Source organism: Amblyraja radiata, chromosome 7 (genome assembly GCF_010909765.2).
Source record: "Amblyraja radiata isolate CabotCenter1 chromosome 7, sAmbRad1.1.pri, whole genome shotgun sequence".
Classification (NCBI taxonomy): domain Eukaryota; kingdom Metazoa; phylum Chordata; class Chondrichthyes; order Rajiformes; family Rajidae; genus Amblyraja; species Amblyraja radiata.
The window spans coordinates 75918681-75945110 of NC_045962.1; the positions used below are offsets into that span (position 1 = coordinate 75918681).

General features: G+C 41.3%; 1 protein-coding gene across 2 annotated transcripts in view; it reads right to left on the bottom strand.

The window, feature by feature from the left end:
• Nucleotides 1–9814: 9814 nt before the first annotated feature.
• ralb (RAS like proto-oncogene B) overlaps nucleotides 9815–26430 on the bottom strand; it is a 65483-nt gene continuing 48867 nt past the window's right edge. For both annotated transcript variants that reach the window (XM_033024830.1, XM_033024831.1), the window contains exons 4-5: nucleotides 12741–12918; nucleotides 9815–11614 (exon numbers count right to left, since the gene is read on the bottom strand). In XM_033024830.1, the coding sequence (XP_032880721.1) occupies nucleotides 11495–11614; nucleotides 12741–12918 (298 nt within the window). In that variant the 3' untranslated portion in view covers nucleotides 9815–11494. The remainder of the gene's footprint in view (nucleotides 11615–12740; nucleotides 12919–26430) is intronic.

Below are 26430 nucleotides of genomic sequence, written 5' to 3' on the forward strand. Positions count from 1 at the left end.
AACTACCCTCTGTGGCAGAGAATTCCACAGATTCACCACTCTCTGTGTGAAAACGTTTCTTCTCATCTCGGTCCTAAAGGATTTCCCCCTTATCCTTAAGCTGTGACCCCTTGTCCTGGACTTCCCCAACATCGGGAACAATCTTCCTGCATCTAGCCTGTCCAACCCCATAAGAATTTTGTACGTTTCTATAAGATCCCCTCTCAATCTCCTAAATTCTAGCGAGTATAAGCCAAGTCTATCCAGTCTTTCTTCATATGAAAACTTCATTTTTGGTGTTTCTTTTCCTTCCAACGTGGTGGGCTTCCTTGTCAGAATTCAATTACCATCCACGTCATTGGTGTAAACAGTATTATAAAGGCATATTCAGCTGATCTTAACCTTGCTCCAAAACCAGAACAGCCTAACCCTGCACTATCCTCCGATAATATAGATCAGTGTTCCAAACTTATTCCAAATTTGATTAAGGATGGCACATTGGCATATCCAGTAAACCTACTGCCTTACAGTGCCAGAGGCCTGGATTTGATCCTGACCTCAGATGCTGTCTGTGGAGTTTGCAAGTTCTCCCTGTGACCACGTGGGTTTCCTCTTGGAGCTCCGGTTTCCATCCACATGTCAAAGACGTGTGGGTTTGCAGGTTGATTAAACCTCTGTTGAAATAAATTGCCCTTAATGTGTACGGAGTGGATGGAAGTAGCGTGACCACGTAGGTTTCTTCCCTGACTCCCAAGACATACAAGTTTGTAGGCTAATTGGTTTTGGTAAAAATTGTAAATTGTCCCTAGTGTGTAGGATAGTATTAGTGTACAGGATAATCGTTGGCTGACACTTACTCTTTTGGCTGCATCTCTAAACATCTCATCACTTGCCTTTCCTGCATTTTCTCCAAGGCAACGAATGACTTGCAATTCTCAGTAAATTTGTAATCCAAAAGTGACCTCAATATGGATTACTGCAAGTTTGGACTAATGTGTTCTGGCAAGGAAACCTATCTACTAATGTTGTAGACTGTCCTTAGTGTCTTGTTTATAATTACAGTGTCTTTTAAAATAATAACTAGAATCTTGATTATTTGTCATGATTTCCCTTTCCCGCTTTTTACTAATCTGCACACTATCATTGTGAGATGTTTGATGTGTCTTGTTAATGTACACATTGGGTTTTTGCTCCAGTGCTCTGTCTCAGCCCTGACCCATTCCCATGAGTCAGAATCATTTTAAGCACACAGTAGGCTCCAGTGACACTCCTGTAGCGAAGATAAATTCACAGGAGCAGAATAAACAAATAAATATTTAAAGGTAGAGGAAAAAACCCTGCAGGGCAATGATCGTAAAGAGAACTCAACATGTGCAAGGAGGTGAAGGAGGTTTAGTTTGGTTTAGTTGAGATACAGCATGGAAACAGGCCCTTTGGCCCACCAGGAGACTGCGCCAACAAGCGATAGTGGAGTCAAGGGATATGGGGAGAAGGAGTGGAGTCAAGGGATATGGGGAGAAGGCAGGCACGGGTTATTGATAGGGGATGATCAGCCATGATCACAATGAATGGCGGTGCTGGCTCAAAGGGCCGAATGGCCTCCTCCTGCACCTATTTTCTGTGTTTCTATGATCCCCAAACACTAACACTATCCTACACACAATAGGTACAATTCACAATTTTACCAAGCCAATTTGCATACAAACCTGTACATCTTTGGAGTGTAGGAGGAAACCAGAGCACCCGGGGAAAAGAGAGAGTTAGATTTAGCTCTTAGGGCTAAAGGAATCAAGGGATATGGGGAAAATGCAGGAACGGCGTACTGATTTTAGATGATCAGCCATGATCATATTGAATGGCGGTGCTGGCTCAAAGGGCAGAATAGCCTACTCCACCTACTTCTCTATGTTTCTAAAACCTAGAACAGGGAGAACGTACAAACTCCATACAGACAGCACCCGTTGTCTGGATTGAACCCGGGTCCCTGGCGCTGTAAGACAGCAGCTCTAATGCTGCGCCGTTGTGCCGCCCTCCAACAAAGCCTGTTCCACCCTTTAATAAAATCACAGCTGATACCCAAATATCCTTGCTTCATCAAGCCTGCAAGAAACCCTCATAATCTGATCATCTCAATCCAGACAGGTGCTTCTAAGCATAGGCCTATTTTTCCCAAGTTTGCACATAAGGCAGGTTTTTCATCCTGACCTCTGCTGCCTTGTTTCAGAGATAAGCACACCCTTCTCTAACTAAAGAGAGCTAAAAATATATGCAGTGCTCCAGTGGTCTTTCTATCTTTCTCACACCCAAATAAGGGACAAAAGGTCAAAATACGGGACAAATTCCCGACGGCAATTTGTTGACAGACTCGTCCGTGGCTAGGTGAATGATATGTTTGCCCGGGTACTGGACTGCACACAAAGCCCAGCCGGCGGGCCAGCTGAGGTGTTTTGGCCCACGTGACGTCGCGCACAAAGTCCGGCACCCCATCCAACTCATGAACCGATGATCGGCCATGAGGAGGAGGGGTGATGGTGTCGGCGGTAAGCGAAGGTCCGATGGTCGGACAGCAGGCCGGGTTGCTGACCGACGGGGCCACGGGCGAGGTGCTGCTGCTGCACTCCATGGGCTGCACAACATCGGGACAGGTGAGGCAGGGCTGGACACGGCGCTCCGACCCGACAGTCCCCTCGACCCGAGTAGTAGCCCTGTGCCGCCCTGTCCTGAGCCTAGTATAGTTCTAATGACACTCAATATAAACTCGAGAAACAGCACGTCATTTTCCAAATATGCATACTACAGCTTTCTAGACTCAACAAAAGGTTTAGCAATTAAAGATAATGAACACTTCCAGCTTATTCAGTTTGGGTTTGTTCAAATGTCAAGCAATATTTTTCTTTTAAAGGAATGAAGCCAAATTTCTCAGTTGTGCCGCTGCTAGATTGTTCATTTGCCCGTTTTATAACCACCCTTTTTTCACTTTATGTTATGTACCTTTAGGCGCTGTCCCATTTGGGCGACCTAATCTGCGAGTTAAGAAGAATGTCTTCGACCTTCAAGTTCGAGGGCACTCGCTTGGGGGCAGGGGAAAGCGGAGGTGCGCTGACTGAAATTCACACCCGCGATGAAGAGGAAGGTAAACGGCTGCCACAATGTACGGTAAGTCCTTTAGAGAGTGCTGAGGGGGAGAGAAGGGGGGAGAGAAGGGGAGAGAAGGGGAAAGATGGGGAGAGAAATGGAGAGAAGGGGAAAGAAGGGGAGAGAAGGGGGAAAAGGGGGGGAGAAGGGGAGAGAAGGGGGGTAGAAGGGGAGAGAAGGGGAGAGAAGGGGAGAGAAGGGGAAAAAATTGGAAAGAGCCATGGTTTTCAAGGGAAATTGGACACGGTTCGGAAAAAGAGAGAGATCTACAATAATTATAGGCAGCATTGAGTAAATGAGGTGCTTGAGGAGTATAAAGAATGTAAAAAGAATCTTAAGAAAGAAATTAGAAAAGCTAAAAGAAGATATGAGGTTGCTTTGGCAAGTAAGGTGAAAGTAAAATCAAAGGGTTTCTACAGCTATATTAATAGCAAAAGTATAACGAGGGATAAAATTGGTCCATTAGAGAGTCAGAGTGGACAGCTATCTGCAGAGCCAAAAGAGATGGGGGAGATATTGAACAATTTCTTTTCTTCGGTATTCACCAAGGAGAAGGATATTGAATTATGTGAGGTAAGGGAAACAAGTAGAGTAGCTATGGAAACTATGAGATTCAAAGAAGAGGAAGTACTGACACTTTTGAGAAATATAAAAGTGGATAAGTCTCCAGGTCCGGACAGGATATTCCCTAGGACATTGAGGGAAGTTAGTGTAGAAATAGCAGGGGCTATGACAGAAATATTTCAAATGTCATTAGAAACGGGAATAGTGCCGGAGGATTGGTGTACTGCGCATGTTGTTCCATTGTTTAAAAAGGGGTCTAAGAGTAAACCTAGCAATTATAGACCTGTTAGTTTGACGTCAGTGGTGGGCAAATTAATGGAAAGGATACTTAGAGATAATATATATAAGCATTTGGATAAACAGGGTCTGATTAGGAACAGTCAACATGGATTTGTGCCTGGAAGGTCATGTTTGACTAATCTTCTTGAATTTTTTTGAAGAGGTTACTCGGGAAATTGATGAGGGTAAAGCAGTGGATGCTGTATATATGGACTTCAGTAAGGCCTTTGACAAGGTTCCTCACGGAAGGTTGGTTAAGAAGGTTCAATTGTTGGGTATTAATGGTGGAGGAGCAAGATGGATTCAACAGTGGCTGAATGGGAGATGCCAGAGAGTAATGGTGGATGGTTGTTTGTCAGGTTGGAGGCCAGTGACTAGTGGGGTGCCACAGGGATCTGTGTTGGGTCCACTGTTGTTTGTCATGTACATCAATGATCTGGACGATGGTGTGGTAAATTGGATTAGTAAGTATGCAGATGATACTAAGATAGGTGGGGTTGTGAATAATGAAGTAGATTTTCAAAGTCTACAGAGAGATTTATGCCAGTTGGAAGAGTGGGCTGAAAGATGGCAGATGGAGTTTAATGCTGATAAGTGTGAGGTGCTACATCTTGGCTGGACAAATCAAAATAGGACGTACATGGTAAATGGTAGGGAATTGAAGAATGCAGATGAACAGAGGGATCTGGGAATAACTGTGCACAGTTCCCTGAAAGTGGAATCTCATGTAGATAGGGTGGTAAAGAAAGCTTTTGGTGTGCTGGCCTTTATAAGTCAGAGCATTGAGTATAGAAGTTGGGATGTAATGTTAAAATTGTACAAGGCATTGGTGAGGCCAATTCTGGAGTATGGTGTACAATTTCGGTCGCCTAATTATAGGAAGGATGTCAACAAAATAGAGAGAGTACAGAGATTTACTAGAATGTTGCCTAGGTTTCAGCAACTAAGTTACAGAGAAAGGTTGAACAAGTTAGGGCTTTATTCTTTGGAGCGCAGAAGGTTAAGGGTGGACTTGATAGAGGTCTTTAAAATGATGAGAGGGATAGACAGAGTTGACGTGGATAAGCTTTTCCCACTGAGAGTAGGGAAGATTCAAACAAGGGGACATGACTTGAGAATTAAGGGACAGAAGTTTAGGGGTAACATGAGGGGGAACTTCTTTACTCAGAGAGTGGTGGCTGTGTGGAATGAGCTTCCAGTGAAGGTGGTGGAGGCAGGTTCGTTTTTATCATTTAAAAATAAATTGGATAGTTATATGGACGGGAAAGGAATGGAGGGTTATGGTCTGAGCGCAGGTAGATGGGACTAGGGGAGAATACGTGTTCGGCGCGGACTAGAAGGGTCGAGATGGCCTGTTTCCGTGCTGTAATTGTTATATGGTTATATTACTTTTATATCAGCACATCCTATTTCATCTTTGTTACCGATAGGCTTCATGTGAAGGCAATCAATTATCAGAATGCCCAGTTAGGGCTTAGTGAGTGACTTTTATGTAGAATTACAAAGCGAACAGCCTTAGGACAACTGTCACATGAAACCTACATTATCAAGATGACAAAGACAATTTGTAACAATTTGCTTCTTCCCACATGGGTACAATTTATTCAAACTAATCGTTTTCATTTTCTGTCACTTATTATATTCTCCATGATACTGGGTGAGCAGCAATTCTCCATCTGTTCAACGAGTGTAAAATTCATTACTGAAATTGAAGTATAGTCCTTGACAGGTACTTACAACTATTAGAATATTTTGTTTCACCTTATTGGCAATCAGCCACCACCACAAAACAGGTGTGGATAGTTGCAGGAAGAATAACTTTTCATTCAAATCATTAAAGAGATTTTCATGTGTTTTAAAAGGTTGTGGAGAGGATGAAGTGAATTCCACAATTTTGGCTGCAGAGCGGAAGAATTAGGAATTGGATGAAATCTTTTCTTCATGCTCGCTACTAAAGACAAGGTTGACTATGCAGGATAAGAAACGTTTAAGAAACATTCACACAGGTACATGGATACGACTGGTTTATGGGTCAAGCGCAGGCAGGTGGGACTAGTGTAGATGGGTCACGTTGGCCGGTGTGGCAAGTTGGGCCGAAGGGCTCGTTTCCACGCTGTATGACTCTATGATAACAGATTTAAAACTTAAGGCAAGAGGTAGGAAAGTTCAAGAAGTCTGGCCAGCTTTCTTGAACTTTATTAGATGATAAAAGGCTTTGATAGACAGAGATAGTTGTAGGACAATGGGCAATGCCAGAAAATAGATACTACATTATTAAACTTGGTTTCTCAAAACTCCTATTCCTTGTGTTGGCTCAAAGGGCCGAATAGCCTACTCCTGCACCTATTGTCTATTGTCTAATACCATCAGTTGTCATATCACCAACAAACATAATCATTTAAATCATTGTTGTTTGTAACAGGTGGACACCCAGGTCTCGTTGCACCTCCCCTTTTCCAAATCTGACACCGTTCAGATAATAATCTGCCTTCCAGTTCCTGCCACCAATGTGGATAGCCTCACATTTATCCACATTACACTGCATCTGCCCACTCACCCAATCAATCCGAGTCACCCTGCAGCCTCATAGCATCCTCCTCACAGCTCACACTGCCGCCTAGTTTTGCATCATCTGCAAACTTGGGGATGTCACATTTAATTCCTTTGTCTAAATCGTTAATATATATTGTAAATAACTGGGATCCCAGCATTGAGCCATGCGGCACCCCGCTAGTCACTGCACTCCAATATTAGAACTATACATATGGACCCGATATGCCCTGCACAGATTTACATTAGATTAATATACTGAACTGTATTGAGATTACATGAACAATTTATGAGCTTTTGGTAAGCCAGCAGCTGTTTATTCAGTAAAAATTTGGGCCAAATTAAACTAATCCTTCCTGCCTGTACATGATTCACTTCCCTCCATTCCGTGCAAATTCATGCATCTAAAAATCTTAGATGTCACTGTCATATCTGCTTCTACCTGTACATCACGCAGCACATTCCAGGCACATACCACTCAACAATAAGGTCCTATGCTTCTCCTTTAAGCATTACCCCCTCTCATTTTACAGCATAACCTTCTAGTCGTTGACATATCCACATTGCGAAAACGTTTCTACCTACACACCTGAATTTTATGGCTATACCTCTCAATTTTACTTTTAAAGATACAGCACCTCGGCCCACGCCAACTATCGATCACCCGAGTTCTATATTATCTCATTTTCACATCCACTCCCCACACACTGGGCGATTTACAGGCTATTCAACCCGCACGTCTTTGGGATGTGGGAGCACACGGAAGAAACTCACTGCCACAGGGAGAAGGTGCAAACTCCACACAGACTGCACTCAAGGTCAGGACCAAACCCAGGTCTCTGGCACTTTCAGGCAGCAGCTTTACCAGCTGCGCGCCTCAATCTTTTGCTCATTCAAATTGATCTTTTAGAATGTTGAATTATACAACCCAGAAAACTGTCCTTCCGCCCCTTCTGCTCTTCATTCAATTTGTGGATTCGGATTTTAGCATCTGCTATAAGAGTTCTCGTCTGAAAAGAGAAGGTGCTTTCCAAACCCAACTTGACATGTTGCCCATTGGCACCGCTTTCCAGATGAACAGTTCAACTCATTTTCTTATTAAAATAAACCTTCACGGCTATGCATTTATGAACATTTATGCCCGTCTCAATTTTACATACCATCAGGTCTCCCCCTCAGCTGCAAGGAGCAATTGGAAAAATGTGGAGAGTTTTTTTCTGGAGTGATAGAGGCTAATACTATCTAATCCAAAAGGTTTCAGATGGTGCACCAAGTAAAATTCCCAACCATCCGATAACATAACATTTCAACAAGAAATTTGTGTTAGACGATATATATTTTTTAAAAGATGCAATGGAAAAACAAATGACTAAAATCAGGCATGATAGTACCTCAAGAAATTGTAGTTTCCCTGGTCATATTACCCCAAATTTAGGCAAGTGGCAAGTTGAATTTCATTTTAACTAAGATTTGCTGTCCAGCTGTCTTTAACAAACGCAGAATTTTACTAGAATGTTGCCTGGGTTTCAGCAACTAAGTTACAGAGAAAGGTTGAACAAGTTAGGTCTTTATTCTTTGGAGCGCAGAAGGTTAAGGGGGGGACTTGATAGAGGTCTTTAAAATGATGAGAGGGATAGACAGAGTTGATGTGGATAAGTTTTTCCCACTGAGAGTAGGGAAGATTCAAACAAGAGGACATGACTTGAGAATTAAGGGACAGAAGTTTAGGGGTAACATGAGGGGGAACTTCTTTACTCAGAGAGTGGTAGCTGTGTGGAATGAGCTTCCAGTGGAGGTGGTGGAGGCAGGTTCGATTTTATCATTTAAAAATAAATTGGATAGTTATATGGACGGGAAAGGAATGGAGGGTTATGGTCTGAGTGCAGGTAGATGGGACTAGGGGAGAATAAGTGTTCGGCACGGACTAGAAGGGCCGAGATGGCCTGTTTCCGTGCTGTAATTGTTATATGGTTATAAATTTAAAAATACTGTCACACCCATAGAAATTTACAATGATGGTTTAATTTTGAAAATTCCATAAGATTTAAAAATTCATGCTTTAAGTTGGATAGGAAAATAAAATTCAAGGATGACACAAAGTGGATTGCCAAGCAGTTATTTGAAAAGGCAAATAGCTCCAAGATTGGCAATGTATAACAGTACTGAAAGGGACTCTGAACAGTCAACTTGCTGGCTTAATCAGAAAAACTATCTACCAAGAGAAATGGCATCAGAAAAAAAAAAAGCAAAATGTTGTGCTTTGTAGTAAATTCAAATTAATTATCGTTAGATGGGGGAAGTCGATGGGGAAGCAGCAACCATCAAAATTCTATTTTTATTAAAAGATCAAATGAAAATGTTGGTCAACAATGTTCTCTTTTTGGTCTTATCCAGCACATGGTTCACCACAATCTGTTTAAATGCACTTTGTTGCCCTCCACCCAGGTACGTCCAGGGTGAGGAAGAGTAGGCTGGGTCCATGGAGCACAGGAGGATCTTATAGAGGTATACAAAATCATGAGAGGAATAGATTGGGTAGATGCAGAGTCTTTTGCCCAGAGTAGGGGAATTGAGGACCAGAGGACAAATGTTCAAGGTGAAGGGGAAAGGATTTAATAGGAATCCGAGGGGTAACTTCTTTTTTACACAAAGGGTGGTGGGTGCATGGAACAAGCTGCCAGAGGAGGTAGTTGAGGTTGGGACTATCCCAATGCTTAAGAAACAGATAGACAGGTACATGGATAGCACAGGTTTGGAGGGATATTGACCAAGCGTAGGCAAGCGGGACTAGTGCAGCTGGGACATTGTTGGCCGGTGTGGGTGAGTTAGGCCAAAGGGCCTGGTTCCACGCCGTATCACTATGACTCCATGATAGATCTGAACCAGCTTACACCAATTTAGTACTTAAAATTCTCTTTTCTAACCAGACCTGAACTTCTAAAGTTCCACTGAATTTTGCAACAGATATTCGTACTTGCATTGTTAGTGACCAAACTTGTGCCTTAAAATGTATCTCCAACTGATGGCATTAAACACCACTTTGGCAGTCACGTCAGCACAATCTACACTGCTACCAAGTTATATTCCATTAATGAAATACATGTTTGTTCTGCTGGTTCAGAATGCATTTTGAGTAGCTCTTTACAACCCTTCATTTATTGGCAACTGAGGCAAAAAGCGTTTTTAATTCAGATCCAGATGTATTGTTTTTAATCTTCTATATCACACATGAAAAATAAAAGTGTTACAAGGAATGGTAAAGATGAGTAATACCGGAGATTGAAGGAATGCAGAGACAAAAGATTAGTCAAGTTATGCTACTAGCTTTTATTTGTAAATCTTCATGTTGAAATATTTCAAATATTGATGATAAATTTAGATTGAAAAAAATGAATCTTGAAATTATTAGTTTTGTTAAACAGTGTAAACAATCTGGTAGCTATTTGGCAAATACAATATCACAGTTCAATATTAGCATAGAACCTCAACCCCTGTCGTTCAACATAAAAGTTGCAATTAAATCCTGGAATAAAATCATGTTATATACACAAGAGGGTGAAATTCAAGTTGCATGCAATTCGTGTTAAGGCAAATGTAGAAAATAAATTGCTGTAGTGTTTTAATGTACAAACTAACAATTTACCACCATTCAGAAACCATTCTTAAAACTTCAGAATAGTCAGTCGCGTGATATTACAGACACACTAGTACAATCCAATCTCATTCCTTTACTAATGTTAAAAACAGCAAGATATTGGTCCACTTGACGCAGTTCAAGCATTTGAAAGAACTGGATATTGTTTTCTTCTAGATAAAGGATAATATACATTTAAGCCATGATTGCTGTGTTTCACATGTATTAGTCGTGTGTTATAAGACACGATTAGTTCCAACAAATAGTTCAAACTTTTCATGACACTTGACCAAAGTAAGTCAAACAATGTGAAACATAATACCTTCCTGATTAATGTGCTGGTGTGGAATATTCAAGTGACATGTCCCTCTACCTTGATATCTAGGACTCTCACCACCTACTTTTAATTCACCATATGGATGCAGAGAACGCAACATGATAGGCTTCAGGGACATTGCATTTGCTATTGTGCATTCAACGTATTATAGTGAAAGGCAAGTTACAATAGTGAGAAGTGTTAGTGGAGAATTAGGTCTAAAATGGGCCATAAAATGTTTAATTGTAGCTAGGGCGAAAGAGGTGAAATTGTCAAGAAAATACTTCCAACGTGGCAATTTAAAAAATGAGCATTAACAGCACAAATATGATCAAGCTGTGCATGGTGAACTGCTTTTTCAAAACTGTTCCAAAAAACAGTAGTTGCTTTCATAAATGTGACTCGTTACCATTGGGCGACAGTAGCTAAAAGCAAGTTGGAGTTAATCATTCCCTTCTCCCTCGAATGAATGAGACAAATAGCAAGACCACATATGGTAATATATAAAAGGGGATGACGAGTGTTCTCCCTACTATCAAATGTCATTTTAATCACAAGGTTTTCACATTAAAAATAAATCATACTTTGATGAACTAAAGAACAACAGGCTCACTATGCTGCCTTTTTATAAACCTGCCTCATTACTCCGAAGTATTTGAAATCTGCCCTGTAATTTCCCAGAGTAATTTTGTACAGTGGCTCTGAATAATTCAGTCAAATGGACAAATAAATCAGGCAATCAATCCAAATGGGAGATGGAAGCACGTTATAATTGATATGAGCAGTTGTTTAAAGTTAAATGACCGAGAAAAAAGCAGCAAAGAAATACAAATCTTGAGTAGGTCTAAAGGATACAGCATATTTGACAGTTCAAAGAGCAATGCACTGGCAATGTATCCAGCATTACCCAATATTCAAAATTAACACTGTTTTACTATAAAATAAACAGTGACCAATTATAAACAAACCAAGTGGCTAAATGAATACAAGTGCCCAAGTTCAAATTGCTGAGTATCAACCCACCCACACAAAAATATTCACAGAATGCAACATCGTTCTCTGAGGCTCTTTTTGTTTCGGCTGCTCTTCTTTCCATTTTTATCTTTGTTTTCTGACATTTTCTTTGCTCGGACTTCTCTCATCAGATCAAAAAATACCTAAAGCAGAAATAATTTCATTTTAAAAATATGCAAATAGCGTTTCACAAATCTGATAAGAGAGTTTTTCTGTGAAGAGGCCTTTTGAAGGAGGATTGTTGAGAGCAGGGCAGGGGACATTGGCCACATGGACTTCAGCAAGCTCCTTCAAGATCCTTCTACTATGTCCTGCATAGTAGACTTCCTGGAAGGTTCCCGGAGGTTTTTGTCAGTCTCCCTGCCTGCTTAAGGGATTGGACAGGCTAGATGCAGGAAGATTGTTCCCGATGTTGGAGAAGTCCAGGACAAGGGGTCACAGCTTAAGGATAGAGGGGAAATCCTTTAGAACCGAGATGAGAAAAACATTTTTCACTCAGAGAGTGATGAATCTCTGGAACTCTCTGCCACAGAAGGTAGTTGAGGCCAGTTCATTGGCTATATTTAAGAGGGAGTTAGATGTGGCCCTTGTGGCTAGAGGGATCAGGGGGTATGGAGAGAAGGCAGGTACGGGATACTGAGTTGGATGATCAGCCATGATCATATTAAATGGCGGTGCAGGCTCGAAGGGCCGAATAACCTACTCCTGCACCTATTTTCTATGTTTCTATGTTTCCACTACCTGCAACCTCCGGCAACCACCTGCAACCTCCGGGTACCGCACGGAAACCTTGGGTGGGGCGCAAAGTCTTCAGAAGTTTCCGTTCAGGTTTCCTAAGTGGGACAGGGGCATTAGGTAGCATGGAATCCAAGGCAAGCTTGCCAATTGGATGAAGGAGTCAGACCACCAACCACCTTTCCCCCCTCCACCCAATAGGCCGGCATGGACAAGGTGGGCCGAAGGGCCCGTTTCTGTGCTATACAACTCTATGACCACTGACAATAGTACCTTTGGGGAAATGATCCACATTACACAATTGGCAGATCTAATGAGAATTCTGCTCAGGTAACATGGGTGTGAGGTTTAAAATAAATCTATTCTGGAATCTAGTTACAAAGCAATTGTATTAGAAAAGATAAAAGGTTCGGTTTGCATTATGAAGAAACACCAAAGAGTTAGCCCTTTATTATTCTTGATTCCTTATACACCAAGCTAAACCATTACCTACATAGTTAAGCAATTAAATCATCCAACAAACCGAGTCCTCACCTTATCTACATTGGCTCGAGTTTTTGCTGAAGTCTCAACATATTGAACTCCCCACTCATCTGCTTTGCTCCTTGCTTCTTCAACAGAGACTTGCCTCCGATCTTCCAAATCGGACTTATTACCCACTAAAAGTAATGGGATTTTATCTTCCTCTGCTTTCACACGGAGAATTTGTTCCCTAAAAATAATCATTCCATAATTACAATGAAGATTCAATACCAATTTGAAAAAAAGTTTTTAAAAAACAGTTAGATGACAATCGAGCAGTGGTAATAACAATACTAATGCTATATTACAGTTCTACAGCACGAGCCTGTCGTGATCAGGCAGATTATTTTACCCATTTACAACAAATTTACTTGCCTGCATTTGATCCACATCGTTATATGTTTTGCCTATGCAAATGCCTGTCTAAATGTTTCTTAAACAATGATTGTATCTGACTGCGCCACTTCCTTTGACAGCAAGTTAGCAAGTTCCAGATATCAACCACTAAAAATAAAAACTCTTCCACAAATCCCCTTTAAAATTCACTCCACTCATCTTAAATCCACATTCATACTTCGACCATGGAGGGGAGGGGAGGGGGGTGATTCTACAATCCACACGTTCTAATTTCTATGTACCTCAATCAGATCACCCTCAGCTGCATACCTCCCCTTGACCTCACCATCTTCCAAGTCCTTCACCATGGCTAATGCAGATTAGTAGTGTTCACTTAAGAATTTTCCCACATTGTCAGTCTCCACACATAGATTAGTTCATAGATTCTAGGAGCAGAATAAGGCCATTCGGTCCATCAAGTCTACTCCACCATTCAATCTTGGCTATTCCATCTTTCCCTCTCTACCCTATTCTCCTGCTTTCACCCCATAACCCCGGACACCCTTATTAATCAAGAATCTGTCAATCTTCGCCTCAAAAAAATGCGTTGTTTAGTTTAGAGACACAGCACAGAACCAGGCCCTTCTGCTCACTGAATTCGCACCAACCTGCGATCCAGGCACATTAACACTATCTTACACACACTAGGGACAATTTATACTTATACCAAGCCAATTAACCTACAAGCCTGTATGTCTTTTGAGTGTGGGAGAAACCGAAGATCTCAGAGAAAACTCACATGGTCACAGGAAGAACGTACAAACCCTGTAAAGGCAGCAACCGTAGTCGGGATCGAACCTGGGTCTCCAGCACTGCAAGGCAGCACCTCTACCACTGCGCCACCGTGCTGTCATTGACTTGGCTTCCACAGTCATCTGTGGCAATGAATTCCACAGATTCACCATCCTCTGACTAAAGTGATCTCCTTTCTAATGGCACGTCCTTTTATTCTCAGGTTATGGCCTCTGGTCCTAGACTCGGCCACTAGTAGAAACATCGTCTCCACATCCACGCCATCCAGGTCTCTATACCCTTTTAGACCCCCAAAGGAACCTGTTCTTTCGTGGCCACTCTTAGATAAATTCTCATTAAACTATTGCCATCAATATAGCATGGCCCCTTTTTGCTCTCCTAATTTTTACCCACTATATTTTTTTCACAAGACTCCGTTAACTTCAGTTGCCTATAGGTTAACTTGAGATGAAAAATTGAAAAGATTGGTGCTGGAATGAGATTTAAAAACAAAACAGGCAATAGCTAAATTACATAGAAGCATCTAAGATAAAGGGCAGTGAGGAAAGAACCACAGAGGTCTAGAAAGGGGATTTTGACAGAAGTAAAGGGGTCACCAAGGCTGGAAGCAGGCCCTTCGGCCCAATTGCCCATGCCAAGCAAGATGCCCCATCCGTGCTATTCCCACCTGCCTGAGTTTGGCCCATACCCCTCTACACATTTGCCTTCCAAGTGCCCGTCTCTGAACTTATTATAGTATCTGCCTCAACTACCTCATCAGGCAACTCGTTCAATATATCCATCATGATGTGAAAATGTTGCCCCTCAGGTTCCTATTAAATCTTTCACCGCTCTCTCCTTAAACCCGTGTCCCCTGGTTCTTGATTCACCTACCCTGGGTAAAAGATTGTCCATTCACCCTATCTATTTCCCTCATGATCTTATACACCTGCTGGGGAGTAGCAGCTTTAAAAAAAAGATTAGTACAAGAACATACATGTAGGTAGAGATGATGATTTCAATGGAAAACCACTTAGAATTTCACATTTTAAATCTTTGGTTACTGGATGGCACCAGAATGATCCCCTTTGCTCTTTCTGCAGCGAAACCTGCTAAGCATCTGTTCTGAAAGCCACGTCCTGTTCGCCAAGCAATGTTTGCATGTAGCAAAACTGGGTTTAAAAAAAAGTGACAGGGAAAAGATGCAATATTTTCCTATTAAAGGAACAAAGCAAGTTGAGACACGAAGTTTAGGCAGAAGGGAGATGAAATTTATTTTGTCAGCGATACTATGAAGCTGGCAAGTTAACAGTAGATTAGAAACAGACTAACAACTGCCTTTCTTCAAAGAAATGAGAAAGCTGCAGGCAAGTGCAGGCTCATTAGGTCAACTGAAAATAAGAATAATCACAAGTGAAATGAGATAACCTATAAACAGCAGTTAATATGGATTCAGAAAGGGGAAGATTCGGTATGAACTTAAACTATGAGGAACTGGCAACTAGTTAGAACTTAATTCAGGGAATTAGATTTAAAAATAATGAAAGAATGAAAACCAACTGGTATAACTTGGGGAGTAGGGATTAGTGTTTTTGCTGGTGGTCTAATTTGATGAGAAGGACCCAAACATATAAGAAAAATATTAATCACTTCGGCCATCAAATATGACACGATAAAATGTGAAAGTTAAAGCATTGTATGCAAGATTTAAAAATCTTGTTTCCTGAATAGCTATTTCTATCTGTGCGAATAGAAAGCAAAGCAATAATTTGCCTATTTTACACCAGAACATTCAGAAAATTGAGCTCAAAACAAAGCGACCAATGATTGGAGAAAACAGGTCCGTCAAAGTCTCTGATCCTGCTGTGTTTGGTCAGGATTGGCCCAATATCAGGAAGGCCGTCAGCATCCATAAAGACTCCTCACACCCTTGTAACGGACTGTTCGAACTACTTCCCTCCAGCAGACGTTGCAAGGCCTTCTACGCCCGAACCTCCAGACTCAGAAACAGCTTAATTCCCAGAGCTATAGCGGCTCTGAACCGGCCCTGCTGAGTGCCCCCCATCCCACCTGGACTGTCTCCCTCAGATGGTCACGTCGCAGTTTATTTATTTATTTATTTTTTGACGTCAGTTGGAAGCTGCATACTAAATCTCGTTGCACTGATGTGCAATGACAATAAAATATATTATTATTACTATTATTATTATTATTTCAGCTATCCGATACTGCGAAAACCAGAAAATTCCATCCAATCTTATCCAGGGAATGTGTAGGAAGGAACTGCAGATGCTGATTTACACAGAAGATAGATAAAATGCTGGAGTATCTCAGGTCAGGCAGCATTTCTAAAAAAAAGGAACCGGTGATATTTCGGGCATGAACAAGGGCTCAGATCCGAAACATTTCCCGTTCCTTTTCTTCAAAGATGCTGCCTGACCGGCTGAGTTACTCCAGCATTTTGTGTCTCATTCAGTGAAATCAGTTTTATCCCCCAAAAGCGAGTTAAAATATGTCGTGTACAGATTTATCCATTACAATTCTTAATTCAGCTATGGTTTAATTTAAATTATTCTCCATCGGTTAATCTGTGCATTTATAGTTACATGCAAAAGTATTGAATATCTAGAACAGAAGTGAGCCACCTGACCGACCAAGCATTTCACCACTCAAAGACCAGTCTAATCCTCCATTCTTGTTCATTTATTATACTGAGCTCACATTCCTCAGCTCCCGACTCGCACAGTTCAATGACCAGACACCAGGAATTGTTCAAATTCCTGATACCGTGAAAGTTTTCATGAATAACTTTTGCGAGGCTGAGAAAATAAAGACGAACATCAGATTAGATGCAACGTGTTTGGTTTCCAGCAATGGTTAACAAAAATGCCCCATAATCAAGGTATCTGATCGCCTGCCTGGTCTTTGCGTTCCGGCAGCAAGACTCACACCCAACTGTTCTGTGATAAGGCAGGTTAATCCACACGTACACAGTTTAAAGATTTAGTCAGGTTGAACGTGTGGCATGAAGCTCATTTATCACTTGCCAGCATGAGATCATGCAAACTTGTATTAGTTAAATATGATGCAAAATTGTGTACCATACATCTTTACAGGGACAGACTACATCAGCTTAGCAAGCTAATGGAGTCAAGATCTACAAACCACAAGATGAATACTCACCTTATTCATAACAAAGGGCAGCATTGAATATCATGCTGTGATGGTAGTTGCTATGACGTTCTTTGCAGATTTTGGGAGGCTCAGTCGGATACAAATGCATTCAGAGTTAAATACATCATAAGTTCATAAGTCATAGGAGCATACTTCAGCCATTTAACCCATCGAGCTTACTTTGCCATTCAATCATGTCTAATCTATCTTTACCTCTCAACCCCATTCTCCTGCCTTTGTTAATCCTGGTTGAAACCGAGAAACCGAATTTAATAAGGACTTATGTATTGCTAGGCCATTTTGATCAAGTCTGATGTGCTCTGCAGAAATAAGACAAGCTTCTGAATGGTGCCAGTAGGTCTAGGGCCCAGATTAGTGTTGCAAATTCGGTTGACAGATGGATGGGATTTCTGTAGAGGACATCCAAGGAAATGTAAAATGCATGAGGTTAATTGGATAAATGCACACTATGTACATATTGTAAATAATGTTGCGGGACAGTGACCCTGTTCGTTGTTGATTGGTTGAAATGCGCGGTGCCGGGAGAGTCGCAGCGCAGGCCTGGCGGAGGGGGTGCCGAGTTCGGCGCACGGCGTGCAGCCGGAGCCGGGGTCCGAGATGGGCCTGACCCGGGCCAGGGGGCAGTGGTGCTTGGAGCCGGGCAGCGGAGCCCGGAGCTGGGGGCAGCGGAGACCCGGAGCGTGGAGCAGCGGAGACCCGGAGCTTGGAGCCGGGCAGCAGGCAGCGGGCGGTGGAGCTTGGGGCCAGGTCAGAGGCAGCGGGGGAGCCGGTGTATCGGCCACAGGCAGCCGGCATTGCTCCTGGTCTTGGCCGGTCTAGAGTAAAGCCTGAGATCTACAAGACTGCTGACGGTAAGGTTATTGTTGAGGACGAGCTACTTAAATTTCTTGCTGTAAAAATTAAGACTTTAAGCCAGATTGTCCTTTTGGCGGCAAACATTTTTGATTCTGAGTGGATAGAGTCCTCGAAGAAAGTTCTGTTTGAACTCTTCAGCAATACACAACGGAACGTTTCCCATAAAGGGGCACAGAAAGACGTCAACAACATAAAGAGTTGCCTTAAAGTAATGAATGAATGTGGGGAGAATACTCCCAGATTTGTCTCTCATTACTTGGATGAACTGCCGCCGGTGACATTTACTAACATGGATGTCTCGAGCCTACTTGGGAGAATGGAGCAGCTGTACGCTAAGGTCTGTTCTATGAAGCACATCATGCAGCTACAGGCTGATGTAAGCAAAGATTTTCATGCCATTGCAGTGGAAATTGATCGCCGAGTGGGTGCATTGGAGCACACCTTGATCACTACTCCAGTGTGTGCATTGGAGCGCACCGCTGACTTGACTCGGGGCGGTGGTCTGGATACGTCGGTGGCGATGGGTGGAGCCATTGGCATGGCAGATACAGCACTGGGAGCTACACAGACAGAAGCCTCTGGCTTGGTTGTCAGAATGAGGGCTGCGGTGGAGGGCCTTGCCTTAAACGAGGAGAATAGTCCCAGTGGTCTAACGTTGCAAGACTCTCCAAAGTGGAGTCATGTTGTGAAAAAGGGTCAACGTCATGCACCAGAGAACACTGTTGGTAATTTGGATTGTGCACTATTACCACTGGGCAGAGAAATAAATCCAATAACGCTATGCCTATTATTGGTAGCGAAGCTGCGGGTAACATCAAAATGATCAAGACTAAGCTGGTGAGTGTTTTTGCCTCCAAGTTTTCACCGGATCTAGACGTCGAAACTTTATCTGTGTATCTTAAAGAAAAACTTGGCCGTGAGGTTACCTGCCAAAAGATTGACACTGTACACAGTAGATACTGTTTATTCAAAGTATCTGCGGAATGTAATGAGGTTGGCGAAATGTGCAACCCGGAGCTCTGGCCAGAAGGGGCATTTGTCCGTCGCTATTACGAGCTGCGCAGGGTTGGAGTCATCGGATCAAGCACTGCGCCTGCTGCGGGGGGGAATGAGTGTGCCTGCTGGTGCTAGCGGCACTCACTAGTCTCCCTAAATGAACATTTGGGTTCTATCGTACAACTGTCGTGTCCTGCATATGAGCCAGAGCGCAGGGGAAAAAGCTCGCCGCTCAGTTGTTGACAACCTTCTGGAGAACTGTGACATACTATGTATGCAAGAGACATTCTTAGCGAAGCAAGACGTGGACAAACTCAATTCTCTCATTGACAACTTTCATGGGGCTGGGGAGTCTACAACTGACCTTGGCATGGGAATAGTCAGAGGTAGAATACCAGGGGGTGTGGCTATTCTATGGATCAAGAAGCTTGACTAATCAATAAATGTGGTTCGGCTTAATGCTGAGGTGTGTATTGCAATACCCTTTGCTCACAACGACAAGGAATTTGTTATCCTGAATGTGTATACACCCTATGAATGCCATCTGAGGATGAATATTTAAATAGGCTTGCTTTCATCTATTCCTTTATTCAAAACAATAATTATTGTAGTGTATGTCATTGGGGATATGAATGCAGATATCTCAGATAGGAACTCATTATTTGCCAATCATATGGCTCAGTTCTGTCAAGATAATAATTTAATATTTTCAAGCAAAGTGCTTTTACCTACAGATAGTTATATTAGTGAGGTCTGGCACATTACGTCGTGGCTAGACGACTATATTAATACAGCTGATGCACATGCCTCATTGGGGTGTATGAGCATTGTGTATGGGGCAGCAATGACTGATCATATACATGTTGCTATGACAATAAATGTTGAACACCTACCTGTGGTATCCATAGATAGAAATAGCTTCAACATAGAAAAACTGGACTGGTCAACCCTCACAAAGGAAAACATCTTAGCCTATTATGCCCATACAGATAAATGCTTAAGCAATATTCATCTACCTAAAGATGCAATTATGTGTAGTAATGTTAATTGTATGGATATGAAGCAAAAGAAAGATATCTGCTCCATGTATAATGATATAGTAAGCGTTTTGTATGTAGTCAGTAGGCCTAAAAATAAGTCACATAACATCAGGCCTGGCTGGAATAAGTATGTAGCCGAGTGTCATGCTGAAGCCCGTGAAGCCACTAAATCATGGGCTATGGCAGGTAGACCCAGACAGGGTACAAGATGCTCACTAATGCAAGATAGAAATATGTTGTTCGCTTCATCTGTAAAAATGAGCAAACTATGAGGGCTGATTCCATGGCTAAGAAGCTGCTAAGTAACAATGCTACTGATTTTTGGAAAAAAGTGAGAGTTCTTAACAGTTGCAAAACATCTCTACCTTGCACTGTAGATGGAATCTCCGGTACAGCTAAGTTTTGGTGACAACATTATAGTACTTTATTCAACAGTGTCCAAGGTGATTTGTATAGGGTGGACAATATTGAGAGTAATGACTCTGTGGTGATTATGTCACACGAGGCGTGTTATGCCATGAACAAGCTGTCCAACAACAAAGCAGTGGCTTGGATCATATTTCTGTTGAACATCTTAAGTGTGCGAGTATGAGGATAGCTCCTCTCCTTACTATTTGTTTTACTAGCTTTATGATTCATGGCTTGACACCAGACTCAATGCTGCCTGTTATGTTAGTGCCAGTTATTAAGGACAAAGCTGGTAAAGTAGGTAGCCTAAATAATTACAGGCCCATAGCTTTAGCCAGCATATTGTCAAAACTCATAGAAAGAGTTCTGCTGGATAGAGTAAATGAGTTTGTTAACTCCACATATAACCAGTTTGGTTTTAAAGCTAAACATGGCACTGACTTGTGCATATATGCCCTAAAGGAGATTTTAAACAAATATAGAGGCAAAAACTCTTCAATTCTTATGTGCGTTATTGATGCTTCCAAAGCCTTTGCTCGTGTTAATCACAGAACGCCGTTTGTTAAAATGAGGCCAAAAGGGGTGCCTAAATACATTGTGAGAATTCTGGCTTACTGGTACGCCCACCAAACTATGCAAATAAAATGGGGCAATAGGGTCTCAGCCCTATTTGGGGTTAGCAATGGTGTTAGACAAGGGGAGATTTTGTCCCCAGTCCTTTTTAATCTTTATATTGATGATCTGTCCAAACAATTGAAAGCCTGTAATACTGGGTGCATGATTGGTGTGAACCATATTATGTATGCAGATGATCTAGCAGCTCCTTACTATATGTTCTGTGTATGGTGTGGAACACGATATTAAATATAATGCTTGTAAGAGTGCTGTTATGATCTGTAGAACCAAAGAGGATAAATGTCTAAAATATCTTGGGCATTTTATTACAGAACAAATGATAGATGCTGAGGATATTTATAGGCAGCGACGTATGATGTATGTACAGGCAAATATTCTCTTGCTTAAGTTTGGTGCGTGTACAGATGTGGTGAAGATGTCGCTATTTAGAGCATATTGCACACCATTCTCTACTGCACACCTGTGGTTGAACTACAGAAAGACAAGTTTGCAGAGACTAAAAGTGGCCTATTATGATGCCATGAGAACACTGCTAAGGAAACCTAGATGTTGTAGTGCTAGTAACATGTTTGTGGCTGCAGGAGTCAGTACTTTAGAAGCTATCCTAAGAAATCATATGTATAAATTCATATACAGGATAAATTACTCTAAAAATGTGATTATTGTGGCCTTGTCATACATAAGGTTTAGCACTACACGCCACAAATCCGTTGTGGGGACACTGGTTTTGTGGCCTCGTTGTAGGACATTGATCATTCTTTTTTATTCTGGATTTTAATTCATGTATTGTGGGTTTTTTTTTAAATATATAATTTATGATGCTTTTATAAGTGATATACTAAGATTTTATATGTATTTTATGATTTTTTTAATATGCAATGAAATGTTGTCCCTTGCCTGGACCTTGAGTCTGAAATAAAATTTAGTATTATTATTATTTAATGTAATACCCTCTCTGGTTTGTTTGAATACCAGGGTAAATGTTGCATTATTCAAGTTATGTTAGCTTCCTCTAGAAGCTTCTCCTGCAACAATACAAGGGGAATTCTGTTCTGTGTAACTGTCAATAATGCATTGTTGTAATACGTTATGGTTGATTGGATTGTAAACAGACCACCCCTCTGTAGTTCGGCCGCTCAAGGTTCAGGGACCTATAAAAGGCAGCCCCCACGAGGTCCTTTGTCGATCTTCTTGAAGAGCACTTGTGACTACGTAAGCTTTTGGAGTGTTTCTGCTTACACAAGGCTGAAGGGCTTGGCCAGGCAGATACAAGGATTGAACCTGCAGTGGTTTAGGTATCGTATAGAGTGATTTGTTGTACTAACCAAAAATAAAGATCAGTGGTTTATTGACTGAACTAGACAGGGGGGGGGGGGGAGCTTTGAAGAGCTTATTTACACTTTCACCCCATAATCCTCGACACCCTCAAGAACAAATACCCAATGACTTGGCCTCCACAGCCATCTATGGCAATGCATCTCGCAGATTCATCACTCTCTGACTAAAGAAATTCCTCTGTATCTCCTTTCAAAAGGTACATCCTTTTATTCTAAGGCTGTGCCCTCTGATCCTCTCCGCATCCACTATTCAGGCCTTTCACTGTTCGGATAAGTTTCAATGAGGTCCCTCCTCATCCTTCTAAACTCCAGCGAATAAAGGCCCAGTGCTGTTAAGCGCTCATCATACGTTAACCCAATCATTCCCATGATCATTCTTGTAAACCTCTTCTGGACTCTCTCCAATGCCAGCACATCCTTCCTCAGATATGTGGCCCAAAACTGCTCACAATACATCAAATGCAGTCTGACCAGTGCCCTATAAAGCCTCATAATTTTATCCGTTTTTTTATATTCTAGTCTACTCGAAATAAATGCTAACATTGCATTTGCCTTCATTACCACTGATTTAACTTGCAAATGAACCTTCTGGGAATCCTGCACCAGCACTCTCAAATCCCTTTGTAATTCTAGATCAATGAATTCTAGATCAATCTCAAGAAATTTTATCACAACATGCAGTGCTGGATTAATACAGATTAAAAATAAGGGTACATTAAGATCCAGATTTGATCTGAAGTGCCTCTCTCATCACTTGCTATATAGAGAATGTTTCGTACAGTAGTCCTCCAGGTAGCATGAATAGACACCTAACCTGCATGTTAACATGTTCAAAAGGGAACTGCAGATGCTGGAATATCGAAGGTACACAAAATTGCTGGGGAAACTCAGCGGGTGCAGCAGCATCTATGGAGCGAAGGAAATAGGCGACGTTTCGGGCCGAAACGTCGCCTATTTCCTTCGCTCCATAGATGCTGCTGCACCCGCTGAGTTTCCCCAGCAATTTTGTGTACCTGCATGTTAACATGTTCTGTTGTAACCACTAGGACTTTTACAAGCCCGGTTAAATGACAAAGTCCCAAGGAGTTCACATGAAAAAACACTCAATTTATATTAAACTACAAAACAATCAAAAAGATGGTTTAGAAAATGTGTGCAATTTGCAGTTAATCAAATATTACAGTAAACTATGGGCCAAAACGACATTCATCTATGTTTGATAAAGGATGGAAGATTAAACATTTAAGGCAGTGAAGTGACGGAGAAGCAAGGGGGGGGGGGGGTTATTGTGCGGGCAGTCTACCCGTGAACCAGAGCTACCCGTGATAGGATGGAGAGAAAGCTTTTGGGATTGAGACGGGGGTCATAGATCTATGACAGATTGTGAAAGAAGGGATGTTTTTACAAAATAAATGTTCTGATAAATGCACAAGATCCCTAGACAATAGGTACTTAAATAACTGGATGAATTATTGTATAGTAGGTATGTTACAATACTTACCTTCAGCGGCGCTGCAGTTCTGCAACTGGCCGTGTACCGTTTTCTCCTGCCTGTCCGAGATATATTTTCTCGGGCTACCTGATGCTGAAAAATCGTTCCGACTTGCGTTCTCGGAAGTTTTTTTTTTAAATCGCGGAGTAAAATAAAAAAGCGACTTCTAACGCAGTCAACGCCGACAACGGGACGGATCTCACGTAGGGGACAAAACATAAGGCAAGTCGTTTATTTTACATATAAACTTGCTTCTTAGAATGACTTTAATCAAAATTTCCTTGGCGAAAATGTGATTATGGCCCCATACGAACCGGCAGTGTTTTTCTTGCCAATATGGGGTTGAAATTCACTGTAACTGCAACGTTCCAATCGATCGCGTTCCACAAAAACCCACTCACAAGATGATTTAAATGGCCATTAATTTACGGGAATTAAACATTAAATTCTTTCCATTTAGCCTATAAATTCATGACAATGAGATTTAAAAATCATGTTATATTGTGAATTCTTGTGTGAATGTTATTTGGACACTTAGGTTATTTAAAAATGTTCATATTTTCTTAAGAAATGGATAGATGTTTAGATCTAGTAATTGAACTTTGTAATTAGCTACAATTAGGTAACTAACTAATTATATGCTTTAATTTCAGGTCATCTAAGTAAGATTGTTTCATATTTGTTTCAGAATGCTTCAATCTATAATAACTGAAAATGACTTTCAGTTCTCTTAATTTTTAAGAAAGTTATGGGCTTTTGACTGTCCTCGATCACAGCTTTTGTGTAAGGTCAATGGAAAAGCAATAGGGAAAAAGATGCTAATTTCCGAGTATGAAAATGACCATAACAAGGTCCAGTATATTAACAGGTCCTGGAAGTCCAGGACAAGGGGTCACAGCTTAAGGATAAGGGGGAAATCCTTTAAAACCGAGATGAGAAGAACTTTTTTCACACAGAGAGTGGTGAATCTCTGGAACTCCCTGCCACAGAGGGTAGTCAAGGCCAGTTCATTGGCTATATTTAAGAGGGAGTTAGATGTGACCCTTGAGGCTAAGGGGATCAGAGGGTATGGAGAGAAGGCAGGTACGGGATACTGAGTTGGATGATCAGCCATGATCATATTGAATGGCGGTGCAGGCTCGAAGGGCCGAATGGCCTACTCCTGCACCTAATTTCTATGTTTCTATAACGTTTTTAATACTGAAGATGAAAGTAAATTGGGTGTCAAATTAAACTTCTTTTTATGATTTATCTGATGGGATAAATTGCAGACTTGATTTTTAAAATCTCAAAATTTTGTAACATTGCTATGTATAGTCCAATATACAAGGATATAGATCAATGCTATTAAATGGGGTTAGTATAGAAGGGCACGTGGATTTTCAGAATGTACATGAACTGAAGGGCTCATTTCTATGGTGTACGACTCCATAATATTTGACAGTTGGAATTTCCCCCTATTATCCTTTTAACTTTTAAAAGTACAACTTAGTCTTCTTTTGCTGTTCTTGGTATCTTGCCGACTACAATTGATTTACATGTTTGCTTATGTAAAGGTGACCATTTCAAATCTAATTAATTGGCATAGAAAACATTGAAATGCCTTTAGGACAGTTCTTTATAGGTATGAAATACAATTTAGAACATTTTGAAAGAAGAAAATTTCACACATTTGGGACCTCTAAATGATTAGCATTCCAGATATTCTCAGGTAGCTAGTAACCTGCAACTGGACTAATAAAAAAAAAATATGGCCCAGTACAACACCATGACTTCTATTACAAACTTAAGAACTTCCTCTAATTAAAAACAGAAGTATTTTTAAGGACAGAATATGAATAATATCATGTATATGAGCAGGCAGAAATGCTGGAGAAACTCAGCGGCTGAGTTCTCCAGCATTTTTGTCTACCTACAATTTTCCAGCATCTGCAGTTCCTTCTTAATCATGTATATGAGCAAGTTGGCTGGATGGCAGAAGGCAAAGAGTAGCAATAAAGGTGGGCTTTTCCAGTTCGCTGCCAGAGACTAGCAGAGTTCCACAGAGGTCGGTGCTGGGGCAGCTACTCTTCACGTTGTATATTAATAATTTGACATGCAGAGATTGCATATATGTCAGAGAAACTCAATTTACTAGAATGGGAATAGGAACTTTAGAGTGGCCCAACTAATAGAGTACTACTGCATATTAACCAGCAGAGGGCTTATTAGCGCCAGGCAGCTCTAAACCAGCTTCCAACAGCAAGGCTTAGTTCCCGTTAAAAGAATGGAATTATCAATTAACAAGCGAGCAAACCTTGCAACCAATATTACTGGAGTAACAGTACATGAAAGTAATATGAACATCCATGTCCATCTGTATAAAGATTTAAAATTTATTAAACTAAAGACTATAAAGGAATGTGTAGGAAAGAAATACAGATGCTGGTTTAAACCAATGATAGACACAAAATGCTGGAGTAAATCAGTGGGACAGGCATCTCTGGAGAAAAAAATAGAATAACCCGAGGAAGGGTTTCAACCTGAAACGTCACCCATGATGACTCATGACGTCACTCCAGAGATGCCCGCTAAGTTACTCCAGCATTTTGTGTCTATCTTCATTATAAAATAAT